We start from the raw sequence: 24,756 nt of genomic DNA, 5'->3' as shown, positions 1-24,756 counted from the left end.
ATCATAAATCAAAAGGGAATGTCACTAAATGAGAAGCTTAGTTTTATTAGAACCGTTCAATATTTGTTGGTATGGTTGATATTTCACTCAAAATCATAAAAGCTTCAAAGTCAGCAAAGACTTGTCTAAAAGCGTTTTCGCTGTAAGCAAAATGTATTCTACTGTGTAATTTGTAGTTAATTATGAGCATTGCTGCTTTTAAAACTGGAAGACGTCCGAAAAAAGACTGCACTTTTGAAGTTGTACTCTAAAATACTATAAACTAATTATGGGGTGGAAAAAAATGCATGTACATGTAGGTCTTTATTATTTCTAAGTTACGAGAATCGACACTGTTCTGTGATAGACCATCATTTTGTCAACCTAACATTTCAGTTGAATACCATCCTGTTTCTGAGCACAGTCATTTGTGTGAATGTTCGGACGATCAGCAGTAAGAGGAAAAGTTGACAACAATGTTGTTGCTGAAAAAGGAAAACGTCAAATCTTGGATAATGTCAACATGCTGAGAAGAAGCGGATCAACTTAACAGCCTACTGTTTACCGAGTCATTTAAACTGCATGACGCATTTTCATTCCCACACATGTAAATCACAGTCCATTGATGTGGGGTGTGGCTGTATTTTGAGCTAAAGTCAGCCTCTTATGGCGCATTTCCACTACAGGGCCTCGCTCGGTCTCGCTCGGTATGGCTAGGCCTCGTTAGGCCTTGTTAGGACTGGCTCACTTTATGCTGCGTTTCCATTACAGTTTAGTAACTGGGGCAGTAACTATAGAAACGCAGTGTAGGCGGAGCCGTGACGTCATCTTCAGTGAGAACCACAAAACCAACATCAGCCATTAGCTGTTAGCACTCAAGTGGAAACGCAACCAAAAACGGGCCGGCACGGCACGCTTAAAGCGAGCTCCGCGCTGTAGTGGAAATGCGCCATAAGAGATGTCCGACCCCTTAGCCTATCACATACAATGTGTTGGGGCGCTAGCCAATAGAAGCGCAAGTGTTTCATAGTGATGTCATTGTGTTACGGAGGTAAACAAAATAGTCCAATGGAGGTTTTTCAGGCAGGGGGGGTGCTTATGCAGACCATTTACAGACACAAAAAACAATATAACACTCTACAGGAAAGGGAAAAGCACAAAAAGCGTAATAGGGCCCCCAAATGATACCAAGTACTGAATATAAAGTTGCATAAGAGTGTTCTTCTGTTGGAACTCTTAAAACCTAACTATTTTTACATGCTCCACAATCTATATATGATTTACTCGATGGTAAGAAGTACGCCGAGGGAGAAAGAGATCTCTTGGCTGTATAGCTAATGTCACATTTTTGAACCCCGAAATATTAACAGTGTGCCATGGACAAAGTGAAATACCATCCATAAACCTTGGACCAGATCAGGGAACAAAAACATGCATTTTTTTAAAGTTTAATTAATGAGTATATTTGCTCGTTCAAGACCGGTCCATGTTTCATCGTCTGGATTTCCTGACACTCTACCCATTAGATTGAAGTATTTCCTGTTTACTCATTTCAGCCTGATGATAGTGCTTGAAGCAAAGTCATCAGAAAAAACATTAGGATGTATCCTCTGGGGAAACATTAATGTACACGCAGCAAATGTAATGGCAATCTGGCCAAAGGTTTACGGAGAGGTCTTCTGAAACAAAGTGTTAAAGAGATTGATTAGGGAAAAAACTGATCTTTCAAGTCCTATTGCCAAGAGAACAGAAACAATTGCGTTGACACAACTAATGGGTTCATAGACAAATTGATTTCCACTCATTTTGATTGATTTAAAAAAAAAAAAAAAGCAGTTATCATGTGACAGAAGGTGCTAATGTACAACTGACACGCATAACAAACAGCAGCTGCTCCTCACACTCCCCTCCCCCCATCACCGTATTCACCATTATCCACCATCTCTCCACAATGTGCTGTGGGGTTTCTAACATGCATCTGCTCTCTCTTACTTTAACCACTTTTGATTATTTTCACAGTTTTCTGAGCAACATTTTATTTGAGCTATGCATACACTTTTGCTTTGCTTGTACAATAAACTGTTGGCATCAATAGTAAAATGAACAATAAAATCCTCTATATGTATCATTTAAAAATGTTCCATGAGGACATCTTTTGTTATTGCCATTGCAGAATCAGTGACATCTATTAAATCACTTTGCAATTTGCTTTGTTATTAATGCTAGCACTGCTAAAATGTCTTCCATTTTATTTTTTGGGTTGATTTGATTTGTCTGTGTACAGACCCTGTATGGCATGCAGGGTCTTTTCAGTTTACATTTTTTAATTTGATTTATAATTCATCAATTTATGGCTCACTTAAAGCAGGTATATTTGCTGATTGAAACATGTCATATGAAGTTTTAATGCATGTCTATTTAATATCATGCTAATAGATATAGATAGCAATAGCATATGAATATAGCATAGATAGCTATGTTATGATGTGTTGTGTAAATCAGATATATTAACCATTAAGCCCTAGATTACTTTAACTACTTGGACACTATCTTGCTATTCCACAAATGGTGACAGTAAAACGTCAAAAGATTAAAAAAATGCCAGGAAAGCTAACAAAGAAGAAGACTGTGAGCTATAACATAGATGAAAACCATGCTGGATTAAAAACACTTCAAGCTTTTCAAATGTTTAGTAAAGTGGGAAATGAACTATTCAAGGATACACATGGTGCGTGTTGTTGAATAACACTGAATGTTAACATAACTTTTGTTTGTTTACAAGACAACTCCGCAAGGCCTCTTTAGGCTTTGTCTGCTAATGTTCATCCATCCAAACAACATGAATTCAAGGCTTATGAAGGCATAGCCCAAAATATAGCGAATGCAAGGGTGGATTCACAACTAAGAGATTTCAAAACAGACACACACAAAATACAAAACATGTATTAAATCCTGTTTAAGTTCTAATCCTACATTAACTATTAGTGTAGAGAGGTGGAAATGAGGCTTGGAAACAAGAGAGGTGGTCAGAAGAGTAAGAGAACAAAAGCACACGCACACTCTTTCTCTCAGCTCTTATCAGGACCCTCACACCATTGGTTGTCCAGTGTGTAACGGGGAGCGTTCCTAAACCACATTCCTCAGTCCAGATGGCTTTGTTCTGACTCCATGGAAACCTCACACTCTTCGAATCCAGCGACGCTCTGCCAGCAGCCCAGAGGAGGAGGAGACGCTCACATCGACACTCTGTCTTTGAGCCTCTGGACGTTTTTATAAGCCCTCCGCCATTTGTTTGTGATCTCACCTACAACCTGTGTCTTTTCTGTGACTCTTTTTATTCGCATTTGTGAAAGGGAGACTGTGGTGTAACATTTAACAGAAATGTGTCAGAGGAGGCCTTATCAGAGAGCTTTCTGGCTGAGTATCAAAACTTTGACTTTTGCCTTTCACATGAGACTAAGATGTTTTGCAATCAACAACAGAACCTTCCATAGAGTCATGCTGTTTTCTTTCTGTTTAATACAAGATTAATATCCGCTCTAACTTGCCCCACATATGACTCTAAATGTAGCTAACCATTTGTCTGGTAACACCTAACATCATACAAAAACTTTCATCTGAAGTTTAACTGACCACATGTGATCGGATCTCTCTTTAGCAGAGCCCCTGCAGAACAAATAAGGGAAACAGTGTTTCATCGTCTTACAAGCTGGTTTGGATCACCTCTCTCTGAGGAACACACACACAGTTGAGTAAGCGCTCCTTGATTTCTGCCCAGGACTCATTAGTGTACACGCTAGTGAAAGAACATGGCCATATGCGTCCCAGAGCCCGTCCAAATGTGGTCTAAGAGATCAGATCTTAACGCTTTCTTGGTGTTTCTGCTATGCTTTTACCATCTGAACTAAGAGCTGTCCACCTGTGATTGGATGACAGAAAACGCATGTTTACACCAGGCCTGAACAGGGCCTGGGTTAAAGCAGGCCACAGTAACAGCAGACAGACACTGGAGCTGCTCTCACTCCAGCTGAACAGAGCTCACATAAACAGAGGACTGAGGGCGGCATCATAACGCCTGCAAAGACTAATACAAAGGCCGTCCTTGTGCGTGTACTCTTCCATGCATTTGTCCTGCGGGCGACTACTTTGATCATGTTGAACCAAATCAGTGTTTCTGAGAAAAACTGCCTCAACCAAACATAATTTCCAACAGCTGAAAATAGAGTAAAACCTGATGTTTCCCACACACGTCATCCTGAGGATTGAGCAGACTACTCGATGTTTACAGAAAAATAAGAGACGCCGTCCTGTGTTGAAAAGACACAGCATCTAAAAAATGACCATGGGTTTATAGCTTTTAACCAAAAACAGAGATTAAAACAATAGCAAAGTCAGATGGCAGAATGATTCCCCCTCTCTTTGACAATTAATGTATTGTAATGTAGAACAGGCTCCTTCATTATCAACAAGTAAACAAAGATTAAAGTAAGGAGGCCAAGAGTCAAAGACAAGAGATGGAACATAATATTCCTGTGATTATATAATGTCCAGACTAGATTAGGAAGTAGTCGGGAAGCAAATAAGAGCCAGGGAGCTGATTTGTCATCTCTAAAAAACCTCAAAGGAGCGATAGATGAGGGTTTGATTGGGACCGCTTAAAAGCTCAAATGATTTCTTCGTATTTGTATTAGTATCTTGATATATAAAAAAATGTAAACTTCAGTCACTTGATAAGTCAATTAAATGTGAAACAAAGAAAATAGTTTGGAGGATTGCAAGTGAACTCCTACTTCTATTAATCTATCAGCTGTTTCTGCTAATGGAAGACCTTACAAAATCAATTAAAGTTAAGGCTAAAGTTACAGGAACTGGAATCAGATTAGTTTTGACCTTCTGCCTGTTGTTGTTTTGCAATCTAGTCAGATGACAGGTTATTTAAAAGTTGTCCCATAATAGAACTGTTTCTGAGTCAATGTAACTTAGGTTTAAAAGTCTTGTTTGGCTTGTTATGTAGCAAAGGCTGCAGCTAAATAAAGCAAGGAAAGAAAAAGAAGACTTCTCCAGGATGAATCAGACTGAAGAAGAGTAGCTAAAGTTCTGATTGTGAAGTCATCAGAAAGCCTTAAATGTAAACATGAAGTCCCTGATTTTAGTTGCCCCCCACAGGACCCCAGCTTGTGATGAGTCATCATGTCAGCAACGCAGCAGTATGGGATCCTTATCTCCCATCCTGGCTGCGTGGCTCCTGGGGGCCCCACAGCTCGCTTGCAGAAAGACAAACAGCAGCCGGGTCGGGTCAGGCTCAGATAAACAGCGCAGAGAGACAGAGAGTGCTGAGGAAGCAGACAGATCCTGCAGGGGACGCTGACGTAAGGACGCACCAGCAGGGGGGGCGAGGTGTCACAGAGGGGGTTACCCACAAGGTCCCAGGATCCATCAGAGCTGACGACCTTTAAACAACCATGTGTCCAGATAAAGAGAACCCAGGATAGAACACCCATACCAAAGTCGTTTTTTTGCACTGTGATAATGACTAGAGCTGCACAAACAATTGAAATGTTATCAGAATAGCAATAGAGTGGTGCAGGAATGAGTCCTCAAACCCTGAAATGAGTTAGCATTTACTCCAAGTCAAGGTTTTTTTTTTTGACAACTAAACGTCATCACCCTGAACATTAGCCATCTTTAGAGACCGTGGTGTAGTTCCTTTAGTCAAAGTCAACTTTATTGTCAATCTCAAAATATGTTTGTACACACAGAAAGATCGAAATTGTTTCCCACAGTCCCGAGGTATACAAAAAACACATTAAACACAAAATACAAGAACACTCAATAATTACAAAAAAACACAAAATAACCATTTCATTCAAGTAAGCAGGATATATATAAAAAAAGATGATGTACAGTACATAGTGAAAAAATTTCCATAGCAGCGTAAAAGTGGCTGGTGCTGGATTTGTTGTGTCTGTGTGTGTGTGGGGGTGTTAAAGTCCCGGTCCAGTGGGGGCAGGGTGGATAGGTGAGATAGAGGGGAGAGAAGGGAGAGAAGGGAGAGGTGGGAGGGGGGGGGGGGGGGGGGGGAGAGAGAGAGTTCAGCCTCCTGACAGCCTGGTGGACAAAGCTGTTTTTCAGTCTGGTTGTGCTCGACCTCGGGCTGCGGAACCTTCTCCCTGAGGGCAGGAGGGTGAAGAGGCAGTTGGAGGGATGGAAGGGGTCACCCACAATGCTGAGTGCTTTGTGGGTGAGGCGGGTGTTATAAATGTCCAGGAGTGATGGGAGTGAGGCACCGATGATCCTCTCAGCAGTGTTTACGATGCGCTGCAGTGTCTTGTGGTTAGCATAACATTAGCTTTTTACTTCTGGCAACGCATTTAGGCTTTATAAATCACAAAGTTGTGTTAATATGTGGAGATTTTCCTGCTGAGCAAAACGTGTGAGCATCATAAACATGTGTTCGCCACAGATCTTATTCTCTGCAATACTCCAAAAGCCAATGGAAAAATCCCATTGCATAGTTATCATCACATTCACACAAAAACGGGAATATCATATTGTGATTCCTATACTGACGTTACAACTTCAAAAAGACATGTTTCTAATATATTACCTTTATAAGATTATTCCTGAGATGCATTGTGGGCCCTCCGAAGTACTGGAACCGTTACAGCACAATTATAATGATTGGTTATGAGTTGTTTTTTACACTGTGAGAAAATGGACATGTGGCGTTAGAGCGTGTGAAAAGTGTCACTTAAATTCTCACAATCAAGGTGCAAGAGTTAGCAGTCCTATCACAACAAATATTAGGAGTAACCGTGCATGTAGAGCTGAGAACAACATGCACAGCTCAGGACAAGAGGCCACCTGGCTATGTTTACTAAATAACTGACAAGCAATTCATCAATTAATGAAAAACTTAATAAAAATGATAAGAAAGGTCGATCTTGAGAGAGAAGCTTGAAAAATCTATTTCACAGGAATTCCTCTGTTTTGAGAAAGAGACATTTTGATTACCTGGCCGGATACCAGGGGAATAATGTCCAAACAGCCCCCGCACCATATCCATACACACTGCTCCCCTCACATCCCACCAAAACGCTAACGGCTGGAAAAGTGAGATGAAAACAGGAAACAGCTGTCGAGAAGCTGCTCGTCCCAGTTGATTTCTAACTCTCTTCACAAACTCCTTCCTTCCTTTCACTCACCTCCTCTCACAAGCCAAATGTCAGGTCAGGTGGCAGAAATGGCACGAAAGGACTGCAGGTACATTTGGTTGAAAAGGCCCTTCTTGGGGCAGAGGTAGTTCCAGGGAGGGTTTCCGGTTTCCAATAGCCCTGGCTACAGATTCACTCGGAGCCTGATTGTATTGTGTGTTCCTAAAAACTTTCAAATCCTGAAGCAAACCAAATGATCAATAATTGGAGGATTCTTAGTAGATCAAAAGGGGTGTTGGGTGAAGAAGATGTTTTTTCTTTGTGTGGTTTGCAACCACAGTCATCAGTACTGTACTGCCAATATCAGTGGTACAATGCAACTAATAACTCTTACCGTACTAAAGTAGTTTAATTTACATATTATGATTTTAACGAAGGAATTTTACTTGGGTTTTTGTACTTTTACGTAAAGTAAATTATGTTAATACTGCCAACACCAATGGTTTTATTTTATTTATTTTTGACCAAGTCCTATGAAAGCCTACAACAAGGTATTTCTCTCGTTTTGTATGCTTGATGAAAGATTAACTGAACTGTTGATTTACTGATTACATTATTTATTCTCTCAGTAGGGTGGAAAGAGTTGTGAAATGGATTGGTATATATTTTAAAACCTTACTTTTGTAACGCTTGTTTGGTGTTTGCCATAATCACAGCCCATTATAGAGAGACACTGTTGAGGGAAATGAGGCTCTCACACATCATCATTAATACCCGAGCTGCACTATGGTTGACCAGTCTACAGCCAATAAGTTTAATGGCGTATTTCCACTGCAGGGCCTCGCTCGGCTTAGTACGGTATAGTTAGGCCTTGGTAGGCCAGGCTCACTTTATGTTGCGTTTCCATTACAGTTTAGTATCTGGGGCAGTAACTATAGTAACGCAGTGTAGGCGGAGCTGTGACGTCATCTTCAATGCGAACCACAGAAAAACAACATCAGCCGTTAGCTGTTAGCACTCAGAGCTCACAGCTCCTCATATCTGTTCAGAAACTAGACAAAAGTTAAACAAGTACAAACCGCTGACTGTCTGTGTCATGGCGAATACAGTCGCTGGTTTATTTATGTCTGTATAGGCCGTTGTTGTGAGTGTGGACGGTCGGAGCATATACTGCGTTAGCTTAGCCGGTCTCCATTCAGAAAACATGCATTTTAAAAGTTTTTTCGACTGCCGTCTGTCTGCAGACTTGTCAAAGCATTAATTCATGGTTTTTACTAACCGGTATCAGTGTGTTGTTACTTCGGCATCATTTTGAAACGTGTATTACAATTAAATCACGGTCAAATATGTTCATCTTGTTGTAGTTGTAGCCCCCTTGCCAGCGATTCTCTCTCTAGTTTAGCATACTCAGCCCGGTTGTTGGCCCGGAAAGAACCTCGATTTTATGGGGCCAGAAAAACTGTGAAATAGTACCCGCTAGCCGGTACTACGCCAAGTGGAAACGCAACCAAAAAGGGGCCCCGCACGGCTCGGCACGCTTAAAGCGAGCTCTACGCTGTAGTGGAAATGCGCCATTAGAGTATAGGGGACAAACCAGGGGACTTTACTTCCTCTTGACACCGTTGGTTATTTACAAAAAAACACCTAAACATACTTGTTATTGTGCTTCTGTCTTTCTGTGTCTTTTCATCTGTAAACTCCCTCTTCTCTTGATCGCCCTCTCACGGGAGAACATTTTACTTTCCGCTTCATTGTAGGATTTCTGCCATGTCTCTACCATTTTAAATTTGACCATCTCTGTTATTAAGTTATGGAATACTAAATAAATAAGTAATTATATACATACAATGCATTGAAACGCTAGGGAATAGAATCATGAGTATTACATAGTGATTTCCCTTCGACGTGTTACAGGCACCGCAATGTTGTGACGAAAACAGAGCTGAGCCAGAAGGCAAAGCTCTCTGTCTTCTGGGCCATTTTCGTTACTACTCTCACCTATGATCATGAAGGATGGGTCATGAGATCGCGGATACAAGCGGCCGAGATGGGTTTACTCCACAGGGTGGCTGGCGTCTCCCTTAGGGATAAGGTGAGAAGTTCAGTCATCCGGGAGGGACTCAGAGTTGAACCGCTCCTCCTTCGCGTCGAAAGGAGCCAGTTGAGGTGGTTCGGGCACCTAGTAAGGATGCCACCTGGGCGCCTCCCTAGGGAGGTGTTCCAGGCACGTCCAGCAGGGAAGAGACCAAGGGGTAGACCTAGGACCAGGTGGAGGGATTATATCTCTTCGCTGGCCTGGGAGCGCCTTGGGATCCCCCAGTCAGAGCTGGTTGATGTGGCCAGGGAAAGGAACGTTTGGGGTTCTCTGCTGGAACTGCTACCCCCGCGACCCGACCACGGATAAGTGGGAGAAGATGGATGGATGGATGGTGTTTCAGCCAGGTGGGGGTGGGGGGACGACGACTATATCAGGGAACTATTTAACGCTCTTCAGGAAAAGGAGAAACCCCAAAAAGCATAATCGGTCCCCTTTAAGAATGCTAGGGACATATTCAGATAAACAACAAATCCATGAAAGCACCAAGAGGAATCTCTTTAAAACTTCAAAACAACAATGCCATCTACAACAATTCAAACCTGTCAAGTGCTGCGTGGCGCCTAAAAACAGACAGTCAGGAAGCTCTGCCAACTCCACCCAAAGGTTTCTGGTACTTTTGAGGCTCCTAAGAACTACATCCTGAATGCTGACACATGACACGATACCGGATTACAGTACAGATTTTGCTAGTAAATTCTGACTTACTGTAAAACGTTTGGGAAACGAACACATCATCTGTCCCTGTAATACCCATGGCACTGTGTATTTGTGAAACTTGGCTCTTACTGAATGTGGTGAGTGTGTTCCTGCACTTCTGTGGTTAAATATCTTAACAGGAAACAAACATAATCTGTCCATGTTGCCACAAGACTCACGTTTTTACTTCCTCTTCTCTAGATGAACAATCTCTGAACCCCATCCGCAGGTTTATAGCTTCTTAATTCTGCAACATTCCTCTATTATATTAAACTTTAAGAAAGTAAAATCCCCTCTATCTTCTTGGCACTTAAATTGCAATACTAAAATCAAGACATAGCTGACAAAGCCTGCTCTGGAGCACCACTGAAAACCTTATTATTTTGCCAAATCCAAATGGAGACCATATGGTTACTAAAGCTGCACAGAATGATAATGGAGCGTTATCCATTATCAAATCTGACTGGCTGCATGAACTCCGAAGCTGGCTTGATGTAGTGGATGCCTGAAAGCACTAGAAATTCAACACCAGTCTGCATAGTATTCCTTTGTTATCTAATGAGGATTTAACTTAGAGCAAAGTGCAATCACAAACAAGAGAAATACATTTTAAATATGATCTCAAAGCTTTAACCAAAAACGATTTGGTTTGCATGCAGTCTTTTCATTACAGAATGTTGAAGGCGCTTTGAAGGGTGCGGTTTCTGGAGACTCTGAGCACATAATACATTTTTGGGATTTTTTTCAATAACATGATTGTGATTTTTACATTAAATGGCAGAAATGTTTGCAGTAAGCAAATGTAAGTAGAATATTAAGATTAAGTCAGTAGTCGTTTGCAGTTCTGTCCCAGTATTCATGCTATTCAGGTCCTGAGAGGAAAGCTGAAAATGCACAAAGAGTTTTATGTAATTTCTCTTTTGCCTCTGGCTCTTCTGTTTGCTGAGTCCAATAGATATAAATGCACCACATTGTTTTATGTAATATCACTAAATCTGTATAACCACAAGCCGGAGAAATCACTGAAGGCCCTATGTCTGCTCATTTAAAAGGTTCAATAATCGGAAACAGATCAGTCGCCAATCTTATCAACTTTAAAGTGGTAAAATCCTTTGTCAGGGTATTATAAACAACTTTGCTGTCTGATTAGCCTTTAAATTCACAGAGCTGTAACTTGGAAAAATAAGACGTATTGTATTTTGTTTCTTTAATCATGGTGGCTTGTTTAAACTACATTCTACTAAAAATGTACCATTTAGCCCATTGTTTTACACATGGCTTACTGGTCTGAACGTCCACTAAAACTGACGACATGTGTCCTCTTTCTACAGCTAAAATCATTCTGACAATAAATTCATTGTTAAAATCAATTATCAAAGTAAAAGAGAAACATGTGGGTTTTTTCATCTCAGATTTGACAATTTGCCGCTCTCTCTTTTCCCCTGCTTTTCTCTGACATAAACACAGAAACAGAACCCTCCCAGCACTTCTGAATTTGCAACTTGTAAAATCTAAAGGAGAGGTTGGGGTATGTTGATATAAAACTGAAAAAGATGCAGCCAGTATACTTGAGATGAGCTCCTCTGGAAAATGTTACACTCTTATTGCAGTCATTGGTCAGCTGCTGACCTTACTTCACATCCCCGTCTCCTCACTGTGCTTGCTGCAACTTGTGGTTAATTCTTCAGGAAATGCACTTTTAAAAAATGGGCTTAAGAATCCGTCAGGATGCCAAAACTGATGAGGAAACACATAAATATGTTTTTGTGCAGCAGCTGAAGCCTGAGTCATATTGAATTATATAACGAATATCAGCAAGGCCAAACTAAACAGAAGTATTGGTCACTCAAGAGTGGAATGAGCCCTAAAAACCTGGAAATTAGTTAGTATTTTACCCTTCCGGTTGCCTCGAACGTGTTTTTAAAATGTGTTTTTGGTTGGATGGCTGATATAAAGTCTGAAAAACGAGATTTCATGTTTTGTTCTATGACATAAAATACATCAATAAATACCTCACTTGGGGAATGTATTACGTTTCTATATGTCATAAAAACAGCGATTGCTATCAAGTGATTAAATGAGACTACTCATGCCATCATTAGCCGGTTTTCGTGATGAAGTTCGTTAATAGCCAGGGTTAGCTTTGAACATCTGGCGACTGCATTTACGTGTTAAACATCATATGTGGAAATGATTGTGCTTTACAAAATTGTTTAAGTATCATAAACATGTTTGGCACAGATCTTATTTTCTGCAATATTCCAAAAGTAAAGGAAAACTCCCATTACTTTTTGTCGAGTTAGCCCTTGTAATGCTTTCTTCATGGTCATCCTAAAAATATGTGATCAGCGCACCACTCTGTACGTAGCCATTGATTCTCTGTGCTAACAGTCAGACTTGGAGTAAACAGGGACTCAACATGGATGTTTTCCACGTGGTACCGCTCGGCCCGCTGCATAAACTCGCTGTTAATTCCCCCGGGTGTTCCCGACCCACAACAAAGGGAGGCTAGGCTGAGCCCGGGTACAAAGGGCGAGTTTGTCTGATCTGTGACATAACGCTAATCTCTGTCCGCCGTGGAGGGAGCCTCCCTGCGCCGTCTCCTCGTCCTCTGAGAGGGCCTTGTTGTTTGTCACAGAGATGATAACTGAGATGGGAGGGAGGGAGGGGGTCTGGGCTGTTATATAACCTCCCGAGAGGAGAGTGACCTCTGACCGAACAGAGGCCTCGCATATCACAGGCCTCACTGCTGAGGACAGGGGCTTTCACTTTGTTATTTCTGAGCAAGGCCTTCTCTCTCTCTCTGTGTCTGTGTGTGTGTGTGTGTGTGTGTGTGTGTGTGTGTGTGTGTGTGTGTGTGTGTGTGTGTGTGTGTGTGTGTGTGTGTGTGTGTGTGTGTGTGTGTGTGTGTGTGTGTGTGTGTGTGTGTGTGTGTGTGTGTGTGTGTGTGTGTGTGTGTGTGTGTGTGTGTGTGTGTGTGTGTGTGTGTGTGTGTGTGTGTGTGTGTGTCCTCATTCACACCAACGCAACTCCGGTTCAAGCTCCGTGCTAGAGCTTTTCAGGTTCAGAACCGGTTCTTCGGTTTAGCTCCGGCTCTTTCACACTGCCCAGAGTCCGACTGGTGCTGCGTCATCGTTTGCGTCATGACGTAACCGTTTGCATGCCTGCTTCATAAAGCCAAACCGCGCGGAAACCCCTCACAGCTCACACAACAACAACAATGGCCGATTGTGCTCCAGCTTCCTCTGTACCTCTTCGGAAGACCAGATTCCCAGTAGGTAGCTGGTCTCTTCAGTGGACCACTGCTGCTTGTTAAGTTTCTCCATCGTTGTGTACAAACTGGATAAAACGACGGCTTTTTGTTGTTGTTCAGGAGTTGAAAAAGAATTCGCAAACTGCTCTCCCCTCGCTGATGAAAGGTAAGAAAACGGGAACTTCCTCTGACAAGAAACCTGATCAAGAGTGTTTACTTTCGCACACACGCATACATGCAGACACGCACACACATGCACGTACAATGATCTACTTTTACAGAAAGAAAACATTCTCCAACAAACGCTTCAGTAATGGCGCATTCACACTGCAGCGCGGAGCTCGCTTTAAGCGTGCCGAGCCGTGCGGGGCCCGTTTTTGGTTAAGCTTCCACTTGGCCTAGTTTTGGCACGGGGCTACTTTTTCACCTTTTTTCTGGCCCGACTAAATCGTGGTTCTATCGAGGCCAACAAGCGGGGCCAACAACCGGGCGGAATATGCTAAACTAGTGACGACTGCTGATTGGTCAGAGAGAACCGTCACAATTCTCGCGCGACTTAATCCCTAGTGTCGCATATATTAAGGGACGCCTGCAGCATTTTTGAAAACAGTGAACCTTGCAGCATTTTTGAAAACAGTGAACCTAAGAAGAAAAAACCACATACCAAGACGCAAGGACACGATGGCTTCCACATCCTCCATTGTTGTTTTGTGTTTTGTGAGTTGTGTCGCATTGAAGATGACGTCACGGCAGTTGTATGCAGCGTCGCTCCGCCCGCCAAAAAGCCAATCGCCCCGCCTACACTGCGTTACTATAGTAACTACCCCAGTTCCTAAACTGTAATGTGAGCGCAGCATTAAAGTGAGCCGGGCCTAATAAGGCCTAACCAAACCGAGCGAGGCCGAGCGAGGCCTGCAGTGTAAATGCGCCATAAATCAGCTCTGGGGATTTAGAAGTTTAACGGCCGTGTTTGAACAAAGGTAAAAACCCTTTCGGAAAAGTCCTGATAAAAAGAATAAGTAATGGGCTTTTCCCTCTTCTTTTACACCACGAGCCATGACAAAACTTGAGTCCTTGATCGGGCATCTTTTACTGAACAAATCAGAAGTCATGGTAAACCAGCACTATGCTCTTATCCAAAAATGGGTACGCAGCAGTTCAGACATTCTCTGTCAATAAAAACCTTGACAATTTGCCGCCTCATGTTCTTTTACAAGTTGAAGGTAGTTCAGTAGATCAGAGCCAGTAGGAGAGATCTGTCATGCAGAGATGAGGCGCTTTCACACCGCAGTACTTTTCCCACAAAGGTTCATGAGAACTTAGTTCATCAGAACTCTTTAGTTCTGATGAACTAAGTACAGATCGCGTTCACACCGGAATAAGTCCCTGGGGGTGGATTAGGCAAATGAAGCCGCTGACGTCACTTCATCTTCTTCTGCTTTGGGTTTACTGGCAGGCCGCAAACAACTTCACCGTGTATACTGCCGCCCAAAATCCCCGGCCAGAAGTCCCCGGAGTTGGGGACTGGCTTCAGTAGAAGCTGCTGGGACTCCCAGCAGCTTCTACTGAAGCCTTCCGAGTAAATCGCCAGAACGCCGACACCTCCTCATCTCCACCGCTCCCATGTTTTATTTTGTGTTGCCATAAATTAGTCTCTCTGCGTTTCTGCGCTGGGCTAATGCTAATGCTAATAATGCTAATGCGAGGATAATAAAATGGTGAGTTTTACGGGGCTTGGTTTGCAATCCGCCCAGCCAATCAGAAATATAGCTCTTTTCTCACAAGAGAGCCGCATGAGAGTCCCTGCTCTCTAGCAGCGACGGAAAAGGGGGTAAAAAGGTTCTCATGAACTAATTTTAGTTCCGGCTCTTTTTGGTGTGAACGCGACATTTCAGAACTATATCGGAACTAAAGTGGGAAAAGTACTCCGGTGTGAACGCGGCTTTTGAGTACCCAAACCACTTAAAACACAAAAGACCTATACAAATCCCTATATTAAGATCAACAAAAGAACCATATAGAATAATATAAACTCTAAGTGCAAATAAAGTCAATACATTTGCTATATAGCTCTGACAAGACATGGTTAAAGTTCCTGTAAGTTTAAAGGCGCCCTATAAGGCTCTTTGGGGTTGTCCCTTTCCTGTAGTGTGTTATATAGGTTTTTGTGCAAGTAAATGGTCTGCAAGGGTTAAGGAAACACCTCGATTGGACGTTACACTCACGCTTCTTTTTGCTAGCGCTCAAAGACATTGTTAGTGATAGGCTAAAGAGCGGAACATCTCTAAATGGTTGTCCAATCGTAGCAGAGCCGGCCAGCTAACCAATCAGAGCAGACTTGACTCTGGTTTCAGACAGAGGGTTAAAAGAGGTGTTGCAGCACAAGCAGTACGAGAAAAATAAAGAGCTTTTTGAACATTAAAGCATGGAGACATCATGTCACAGTAGAGGCACAAAATACAATTATGAACCTGAAAATGAGTATAATAGAGCCCCTTCAAAATGTGACTTTAAAAAGCCTTGAGGACATTTTATTTGTATGTAGGAATTGATACCGTTTAAATGTAGAGGTAAGAATGGAGAAACCAGCTTGAGTAAGCTAGAATTTGAAAGTACACAACCAGAGAAAATCTGCCACTTCCTTCAGACTTCCTTACAGAGCCCCTCCTCCAACACACACAAACACGCACATGACCAATGAGGGCACGAGATAAATTTGTGCACAGATGGAAGGCTGACAGGCAGGTTGGCCATCCAGTTATCTGCCGCGGGCCGAGGCAGATAACTGTACATGCTTTTTACAGCGCCACAGCTTCCACAGATGAAATATTTGTATATATTTATTGTCAATGCATTTAATTTATTCATTGCGATCGGGATGTTAAGAGCATTCCATGGAATATAGCAAAAAGTGTTTTTGAAGTGAATTACATACCCTACCTTTAAGTGTCCTGATTAGTTATCTGTGAAGTTTGCTCACTCATTTAGCTCATGTAGGACACAGTGAGGCCAGTGTAACACTTGTACACCTGTAATGGACATGTCTGTTATCTGCTAAAAAAAAACGTCCTAAAATGAAGTCACAAAAGGTCAACCTGTCTCCAGACACGCACTGTGTCCCATCTTTAATCTTAAACAGAAACAAACTGGAAAGACATCTGACGAGACTTTCAAGGCCTTCTAATCTCATCTAGTGAATGAAAGACAAGGGAGGGAAAGGGGGAAAAGTTGTTGAGGTTTTCAAAGTCGAGGGAGGGAATCTTGAGTTCTGTGACGTGAGGAGGAAAAAGACAATCTCACTATCAAGTTCACCACATCCTAGTGCCATGGTCCTACAGGGCATTTGGCCCGTGCAAACTGGTTTGAGAGGTGTATGTAGATACACAGAGGCCACTTAACAGGCTACACCCTGCGTTTAAATGTGACTGAGGAAAGTAGTCTTTCATCAACCTGCCTGAGCTGGTGAAATGTGCATCTGAAGTTGTGCAACAAAGAAATAACACCAATTGTTTGGGTACAGAAATGCAACAACAACGACATCTGTTATCAAAGAAGTATGTTACAATAATAAAGGGGAAAAAATATAAACTAGAGGTTACAACATCCTATACGTATGATCACTGCAACAATCACCATATTTTCCATATAGCACACCAAAAACAAGTTAAGGAACCATAAGAAATATAACACCATGTTGGAAAAACATATAGGCCTATACTGTAAGGATATAAAATGTCACTAGAAAGTTCCATAGATGCACTTTAACCTCTTGTACGAGTTTTTAAGTGACTTGGACAGGCTAAAATGTTTGTCCTAAAATTGTATTAAAATTTACCAAAATCCTTTTTTAAATGCATTTTAAATAATGTTCGCATGAATTAAAGGGTGTTTAGAGGTGGTATGATGTGAAAACAGCAACTAATTGAATAATTTGTGATTCTAAAAAACTAAAACAAACCAACCAGCAAAAATATAATAATAATAATAATAATAATAATAATAATAATAATACATTCGAAATCACTATTTTTCGTATAGTTAACACATCGCAAAGAAAGTTTAGAAAACATTAAGAATACTATAGAAAAATATAAAATGAACAACTGGACAATTTTAATTAACATGCAAATGATGTCACTTAACAGAGCCATATGTGCACGCTTCTATAAGTGTATTAAAGTGACTTTAAACGAGGATAATCTTTGTGAAAAGCTATATGTACCACAACTTGTGCATCATTGACGGGATGTTTCAGGGTGATTTGGGGGGGGGGGGGGGGGGGGGGGGGTTACCTGGAAGAAGTAGCGACAAAGTCCCCATCCAGCAGCCTCATCTTGCAGAACAAAACTCCGTTGACAAAAGGCACAGCGGTCAGCTCCTCCAGCGTCAGTTGGGTCTGGAACTTGAATTTCTTCTTTTTCACGAAGAACGCCATTGTTTCAGTGTCTTCACTCGCATAAAACACAGCTAAAGCCACCAGACAATAGTCAAAGCTAACGCTGAAAGAAATTCCCCCTGCTGAGAACTACTTTTAGTGATTTTATTCTGTGTTTTCATGCGAGCTTCTCTTCTTCAGAGATGATTCGGCGAAGAAATAAAAAAAAAAAGAATGCAAATATTTCCGTTAATAACATGTCTAAACGTGGAGAACATATTAACGTCTCTGTTTAAGAAGTGACAAAAGACTTACCGGGAGACATTTCGGTTGCTTTAGTAGCCGCACAACAACATACATTGACACAAAAAGAGGTTTCTCATCCGTTTTCTTTCGGGACCGAGAGGAGGGACTTGGCGCAAGAAGCATCAAGCTAGCTGAGAGCGCACCTCCTGACTACTTTTCAGAATAAAAGCTCATATCTAAATACATTCTTAAAACATCAACAACAAAAACATTAAAATGTGACAATACATATCTTGTTCCTATGTTGGAAAGGTGCTGAAGACTTTTGCATAGCTGTGCCCAGGGGCTCATTGTCTCATAATGCACACAGTGGTCGTGCAAGAAGTCGTGATGGTGTGAAATGTAAAGTATGCCTAAGGTTTATTCATTTATTTAAAATGTTTAGAGTTACACTAAACATAAAGAGAAGAGAATGCATAAATAAAAACAATTGGTTAATACTTGAAAAAAGCAGAGACCACCCAAAAAAGTAAAAGTAACATGTGTTGGTAAAGCACTCAGATCATGTTTTTTAAATGTATTTGATACAGAAGACAATTTGCCTTAAAATGATCCAAGAATATTGGAAAATTGGTCCTGGGTATAAGTTTTATTTGTTTAACTTTCTTTACATAAATTATACATAACTATATAAATATATATATACTTATATTGAAACAACAAATGTAAAATAAAATAAGAATACATCAAGTTGTAAATTATATAATTTAATTGCATAGACATTTCTTTTTTTAATAAATGTTTTTCCTACTGCTTGTAATGTCCAAATTCATCAAACCATTTTGTTTAAAAAGTTATTTAGTAGGCTACATCCCAAATGTATTATGTATAATTAATTCAAACAAATTAAATCCATTAAATGTTTTTAAAGAGTTAACGAGTGCAGATGTGTATGTGCAGATCCCTTTTATATTTTATTGTTGAATGCAAGTCGCTCTCCAATCAGCTCACTCTCGTTAGCTTGACTCAGATCCGTGCAGCCTCGTTCACTGCCAGTCATTCTGCACCCTCAGCGGAGAAACAGCGCCCCCGTGTGTCAAAGGTCTGTCAGTTTAATGTTTACTTCAAGGAACTTTTGTTAATTAATTATCTTCCCTGGACATTATGTTTGAGACTTTTGGCTGTATTTTATGTAATTATTATTTTATTTCTTCCATTTTACATTGTAAAATGTAAACTTTATTTCAGGATTAAACAATTGAGCTGCTGTTTAGTTCATCAATGAATCAGTCTATGTATTCAGTAATTAATTTATATTAATATTCACTCACATAGGCTACTTAATAACACATCTATTCCCAATTTCCCATTCATGATTAGTCAATTCTACAGTCCGTCTTAAAATCAATAAATTAATAATAGTATATTATTTATAAAGACTACACTACATTAAGGTGTTTCATCCACATGACAGTAGGCATATACTAGCTTTGTGGTATCATCTCTGTAATTTGTATAGTATTACATGTCTGAATACATGTTTGTTTTTCACAAGGGGTAATAAAGTATTCAAACATTAGATTAGTAGTAAATGTCATACTTTTGTGTTGTCAACAGAGGGCAGCAGAGTACAGAAGAAAAGCAGAGCGAATATATCCAACACTTCTATTAACCAGTAAGTCCACACAGTGGATTGGTATTGTATTTTTATTTTTACTTTCCACGACTATGGCTTGACACCCTTTACAATTTCAGACACTTGCGCTCAAATATGCTTCTCATTCATCAGACATTTCTATTTTTCCCCCAGGAACAGGCTCTCATCACCGATACCACATTACTGCTGCAAAACCCAGATGAAAAAACAGTTTCTTTCATAACCAGAAACATAAGCTGTAAATTACATTTAACTCAAAACGAACTTTAGAGAAAATATGGGCATTTAAATGATGATCACACTTCAGACCGGTGCAGCATTTCTAGACGGATTTTTAAAGAAAAGGAAAAAGGGTACCGGGCTGATGGGATATACCTGACCAACCAAGAGTGGATTACTGTACTAACTGCAATTGTAAAACTATAATGTAAATAAAAATTAAAAAACTAAAGAAGGACATCCTCCATTGTAACTGAGTTTCTTCATGTCTATTGTGTCATGAAAAAAAAAAAAAAAAAGAAACTCTGTATAATGATGCTCTTTTCTCTGTGTATAAGTCATCACTATAGGCGGATTGTTATAATCAAACATTTTGTTATTGTTTCTCATGCAGGCAGTGGTTAATTTGAGCCGGATCCTGCCGGAACAGGATCCGGCACCTCTTCATTTTGGCCACCCTGTGTTCCGGCACCTATTTGGGCAGATCCGGTACCTCTCACAAAAAATAAAAATTAAAAATGGTTAAAATGAAATCAAATATGCAGATATTAATTTACAGAAAAAATCCCAAGAATTTTATGTCGTTTATTAAGATTAAGATTTGAAAGAGTCGGAGATCTGTGTTGACGCACTGAAAAGCTGGACCAACGGACAAACGTCTTTCACTTTTGAAATTCGCCACATGAGGAGCACGTCGCAGAGAGGAAGAAACGGTGATTCAATGCAAGCATGTCAAAAAGACAGTTACATTTACTGTCTTTCTTCAAAAAGAAGGAAGAGGTAATAGACACTTCAAAACGAGTCAGAAAAGCCTCCACAAGCAGCGACGAGGGCAGCTGCAGCGGTCATGTTGATGGTCAAAACCAGGAGGAGGTTAGCGCCGCAACAGCTAGCCAGCTAGCTAACCGACAGCTAGCCAAGCCCGGGCAGCGGGTCAGGTTCACCGCCAGCCGGAACAGGAGCCAGCTACCGTCAGCCAGGTGGACCCTGGCATCAACTAGCCCGGTACAACAGCCGGAGCAAGAGGCGAGCGGAACCGCGACATCAGCTGGCTTACAGCAGGAAGATTCAGTAGGAGAGGAGAGCGCATTGAGCGTAGAAGAGTGTGGGACGTCCAGCGACAGGTCAGTTTTTTCTAACTGTGGCCAAGAACTTGGAGGACCGTATGTTATCTCAAGGAGGCCGGATGCCAGATAAAACTGGATATAACAAGTTCATTGAGGAGTTGAAGGTGCTTTACGCACAATACTGGCCCGAGGACGCAGGTGCGCTGTATGGAGAGACTGAGGTCGAGTCACTGTGTCAGCGCTTCAACATTGCCAACCCGCGCGCAGTCATACGGGCCTACAGAACGTACAGAGACTCAGATGGTAAAGACACCCCCGATGAGCTGATGGAGTTACTTGTTGCTGTCAACAGCATTCCCATTGCAAGTGCTGAATGTGAGCGCGGATTTTCTCAAATGAACTTGATTTGCACTCCCAACCGTAGCTCTTTGCTCACATCCACCATGTCATCTTTACTCTTCCTAAATCTTGTTGGACCCACCCTGGCTAAATTCAATCCAGTCCCGTACGTGAGGTCCTGGGTGGCCAAAGGACACAGAACTGCCACAGACACACGCAGTAAAAGCAGAAAAAAAGAGATAGAGGACAATCCGGACATGCTCGTGATGTGGGGTGTTTTAAACAACTAAATATGGTGAGCAAACATACTGTCTATTAATAGGCCGCCGTGCCAATCTTTGAATAGGCCTAATAAATATTTTTTTTACACGTTAAACCTGTTGAGAAATTAATTTAAGTCCCACCTGTGGTGATGTGGGCATTTGCCTATGTTGTGCGTACTAGCCTAAAAAATTATAAATGATCGTCATAACATTTATACCATAGATACTATTTGAAATTGAGGCTTGTAAGTCCCACAGCGTTGCAAGTGGACATTTTCATGTTGTTTTCAGCACCTTTTCTGTATACGTTCCGGGACCTGTACGCGTCTCGTCATCCCTGAGCTGTCATATGTACTTTGCGTTCCGGCACCTTATGATTTACAAATTAAGCACTGCATGCAGGTAACATAACATTGACGTTTGTATAATTATAACAGAGTATATAGTTATGAAAGTCTTGCTATTTACAGAATGGTAGCGACTGTTTCAAACTATTTTCAGTCCGGAGTGACCAGGGATCTTGGGAACTGGAGGGTCGCCGGCTCAAGTCCGTATCTGACAAAATACAAAGTGGTAGCTGGATAGATGCCAGTTACCTCCTGGGCAATGCAGAGGTGTCCTTGAGCAAGGCACCGCCAACCATTGCAGGGCACCAGAACACTGGCAGCCCCTTTCGCTCTGACACCTCTCCGCTAATGCATGCATGTCCTGTTAAGGCATGTGCGTATTTGATCCCACGTGTGTGATGTAAATAACACCAGAGTGAAGAACTGAGTTTCCACTCAGGCATGGATAATGTGATGTCTTGTAATATAAAATAAATATATTTCATTATTTGTTGTCATGTATGCACAGACCCAAAATGGGTCCAAAATATCAAAGTACTATAAGGATATCAAAGAAGAAGAAGAGTATGACTCAGTTTGAGATATGAGATATAAATGAATGCTCTGGACACATTTAGTGTTACGATGCGTGGAAAAGGTAGGACCCAAATGCAGTATTAAAGGATAAGCGGGTTTTAAGGGATAACAAAAAGCGAGCTTTATTTAACAAAAGCCGATGACAAAAGAAACAAGAAACAAACTTAACATTAGCAACTCAGGGGAGCACGAGTAAAGAATCCAGGATCTAAACTTCAGGGACAAACATGGAGCATGACGTGAAGGGAAAGACAAACAATGAACCGACAGGGGAACACAGGGAAAGACAAGACTAAATACAGAGAGGGGTAATCACGGGACAAGAAACAGCTGGGTAAGGGATGGAGAAACACAAAGGCAACAGGTGAACACAATGAGAAAATCAAACACACCAGGGAAACTAACGACAGGAAGGCAAACACAGGAAGAAGGATCAGACAAGACACAAGGAGGAAAACATGCGACAGGGAAAACAGAACAGCAAAATAAAACCAAAACTAGACACACACAACTCAAATCCTGACAGTTAGGTTGGTACCAAAATAGTATTGTGGTCCAATTTCCCATTTAGATCTTTATTATTATAATGATATATTGTTTATATGTCCCTGTTTTAAGTGCACCGATTGGTTGACAGGCCTCTGCACAGCTGTTTCCATGATTTAATGTTCAAAAAGCTCTTTATTTCTCTACTGCCTGTGCTGCAGCACCTCTTTTCACCCTCTGTTTGAAACCAGAGCCCAGTCTGCTCTGATTGGTTAGCTGGCCGGCTGTTTTGGGATTGGTCGACCACTTAGAGATGTCCCGACCATTACTCTATCACTTACAATGCACCACCCTACTAAAAAACAGTTTTTTCCACCAGGCTGTCAGGAGGCTGAATTCTTTTCCCCCCTGCCCCCACTGGAAACACACTCAGACACTCAAATCCAGCACCAGACACTTTGTACGCTGCTATGGACAATCTTGCACTAATGCACATTTTTCAAAGTTATTGAAGTGACTGCTATTTCTTGATTGTTGTGCTTTTATTTATGTTTTAATGTGTGCTATGTGTAAATGTGTCTTTTGATTGTGTATAATAGGATATACATATTTGTATACATATTTTTATATATTTGTATTTATGTATTCGGGATTGTGAAACGGCATTTCTATCTCTCTGTCTGTACACACAAACTGGAAGATCGACAATAAAGTTGACTTTGACTTTGACTTGACTGACTACAATGTGTTAGTAGCACTGGCATGCCCGCCCCTCCCTACGCAGATCAGATCACACAGACTGCGTGGGGCCTCACCTCACGAAGGGAGCCTCATCTGATGCGCAAATGCGGCGCAATTAAACATGCCAGTTTCGCCGCGCGTGCTCCACTAGCCCCCGTAACCCCCGTCAACACTTGCGACAGAGGGCCTCATCTCATAACTTTGCATGGGGCCACAAGTTTGCCAGGGGCAGCATTGGCCAATAAAAACACGAGTGTTACATGGTGATGTCATCATGTGACATCCCTCTGGAGGTGACTTTGGGATTTTAACCTTCGCAGACCATTTACATGCAAAAAAACCTTTATAACAGACTACTGGAAAGAGTTAATCCTAAAAAGCAGAATATGGCACCTTTGAGTACAACATGCTTCCTTTTTCTTTATACTAAGGTTATTGTGACTCAAAGACCAAGTGAACCTTTGGTGATAATGAACATCCTGTTCCAGTCCCAACAACAACCTCCATAACAATCATAAAAAGAGAATGATCAATCGGTGACTCAGGAGCTAGACAACAGATCATTGTGTTGTAGCGCTGCTGTTGATAACACGTGCGCCCCCTCACCTCTCCCCTGTGTTATTCCTGCAGATATGGACTGTTTGTCTGATCCTGCCGGTTAAAGTGTCTCTGTCCCTGCACTTTATCGGTTACCTCCAGCTGAGTGACGCAGGTTATTCAACAACAGCAGCCACACCAACATGTTTTCACTCTCACTCAACTGCGCTTGCAAGCTGCTGAAAACATTGTAAACATTTCTTTAAAGCCATTGCTGGAAAAATATCATAAATACAATTAGTACAGTATAGTATTAGTAAAGTTCAGTTTTCAGGAGCAGGGTATTAAGTGTTCTATTTTTTAACTTTACTTCACAACTGTGCATTTCAGCATTAATATTCTAAAACACCATTGTGTATATTGTAATATTCATGTGATGTGCACATTTCTTTTTTTAATATTTTATTTGACATCTAACTTCTTGCGTTATAAAATGCAGTATATAAATAATTTAATTATAATAATTTATATATAATAATTTAATTTTCTATTGGAAATGTTTGACTTTAACTTCCTATTATTATTATTATTATGAGATCTTTTTTTACCATTATGTTCATATCAATATATTATTACAGTGTTTTTGTTGTTTTGTTTTTATTAATCTTTTTTTTGGACATTTTTACTCTTTTTCATATACAAATTATAAAATGATGCAACTGT

The 24,756-nt window shown here is 41.0% G+C and overlaps 1 protein-coding gene and 1 long non-coding RNA gene across 2 annotated transcripts in view; one reads left to right on the top strand and one right to left on the bottom strand.

Moving 5' to 3' along the window:
- eeig1a (estrogen-induced osteoclastogenesis regulator 1a) overlaps positions 1–18,015 on the bottom strand; it is a 32,748-nt gene extending 14,733 nt beyond the window's left edge. Inside the window, exons 1-2 of the mRNA XM_079690203.1 lie at positions 17,871–18,015; positions 17,473–17,750 (exon numbers count right to left, since the gene is read on the bottom strand). Of these exons, the coding sequence (XP_079546329.1) occupies positions 17,473–17,615 (143 nt within the window). The 5' untranslated portion in view covers positions 17,616–17,750; positions 17,871–18,015. The remainder of the gene's footprint in view (positions 1–17,472; positions 17,751–17,870) is intronic.
- A 1,994-nt stretch (positions 18,016–20,009) lies between these two features.
- On the top strand, positions 20,010–23,484 carry LOC307044812. The gene is made up of 2 exons (XR_013809695.1): positions 20,010–21,378; positions 23,135–23,484. It is a non-coding gene; the product is annotated as an uncharacterized lncRNA (long non-coding RNA).
- The last annotated feature ends 1,272 nt before the right edge of the window (positions 23,485–24,756 follow it).

The sequence above is a fragment of the Notothenia rossii genome, assembly GCF_949606895.1.
Source record: "Notothenia rossii genome assembly, chromosome: 6".
Lineage (NCBI taxonomy): Eukaryota > Metazoa > Chordata > Actinopteri > Perciformes > Nototheniidae > Notothenia > Notothenia rossii.
This window is presented reverse-complemented; position numbering and strand designations above follow the sequence as displayed.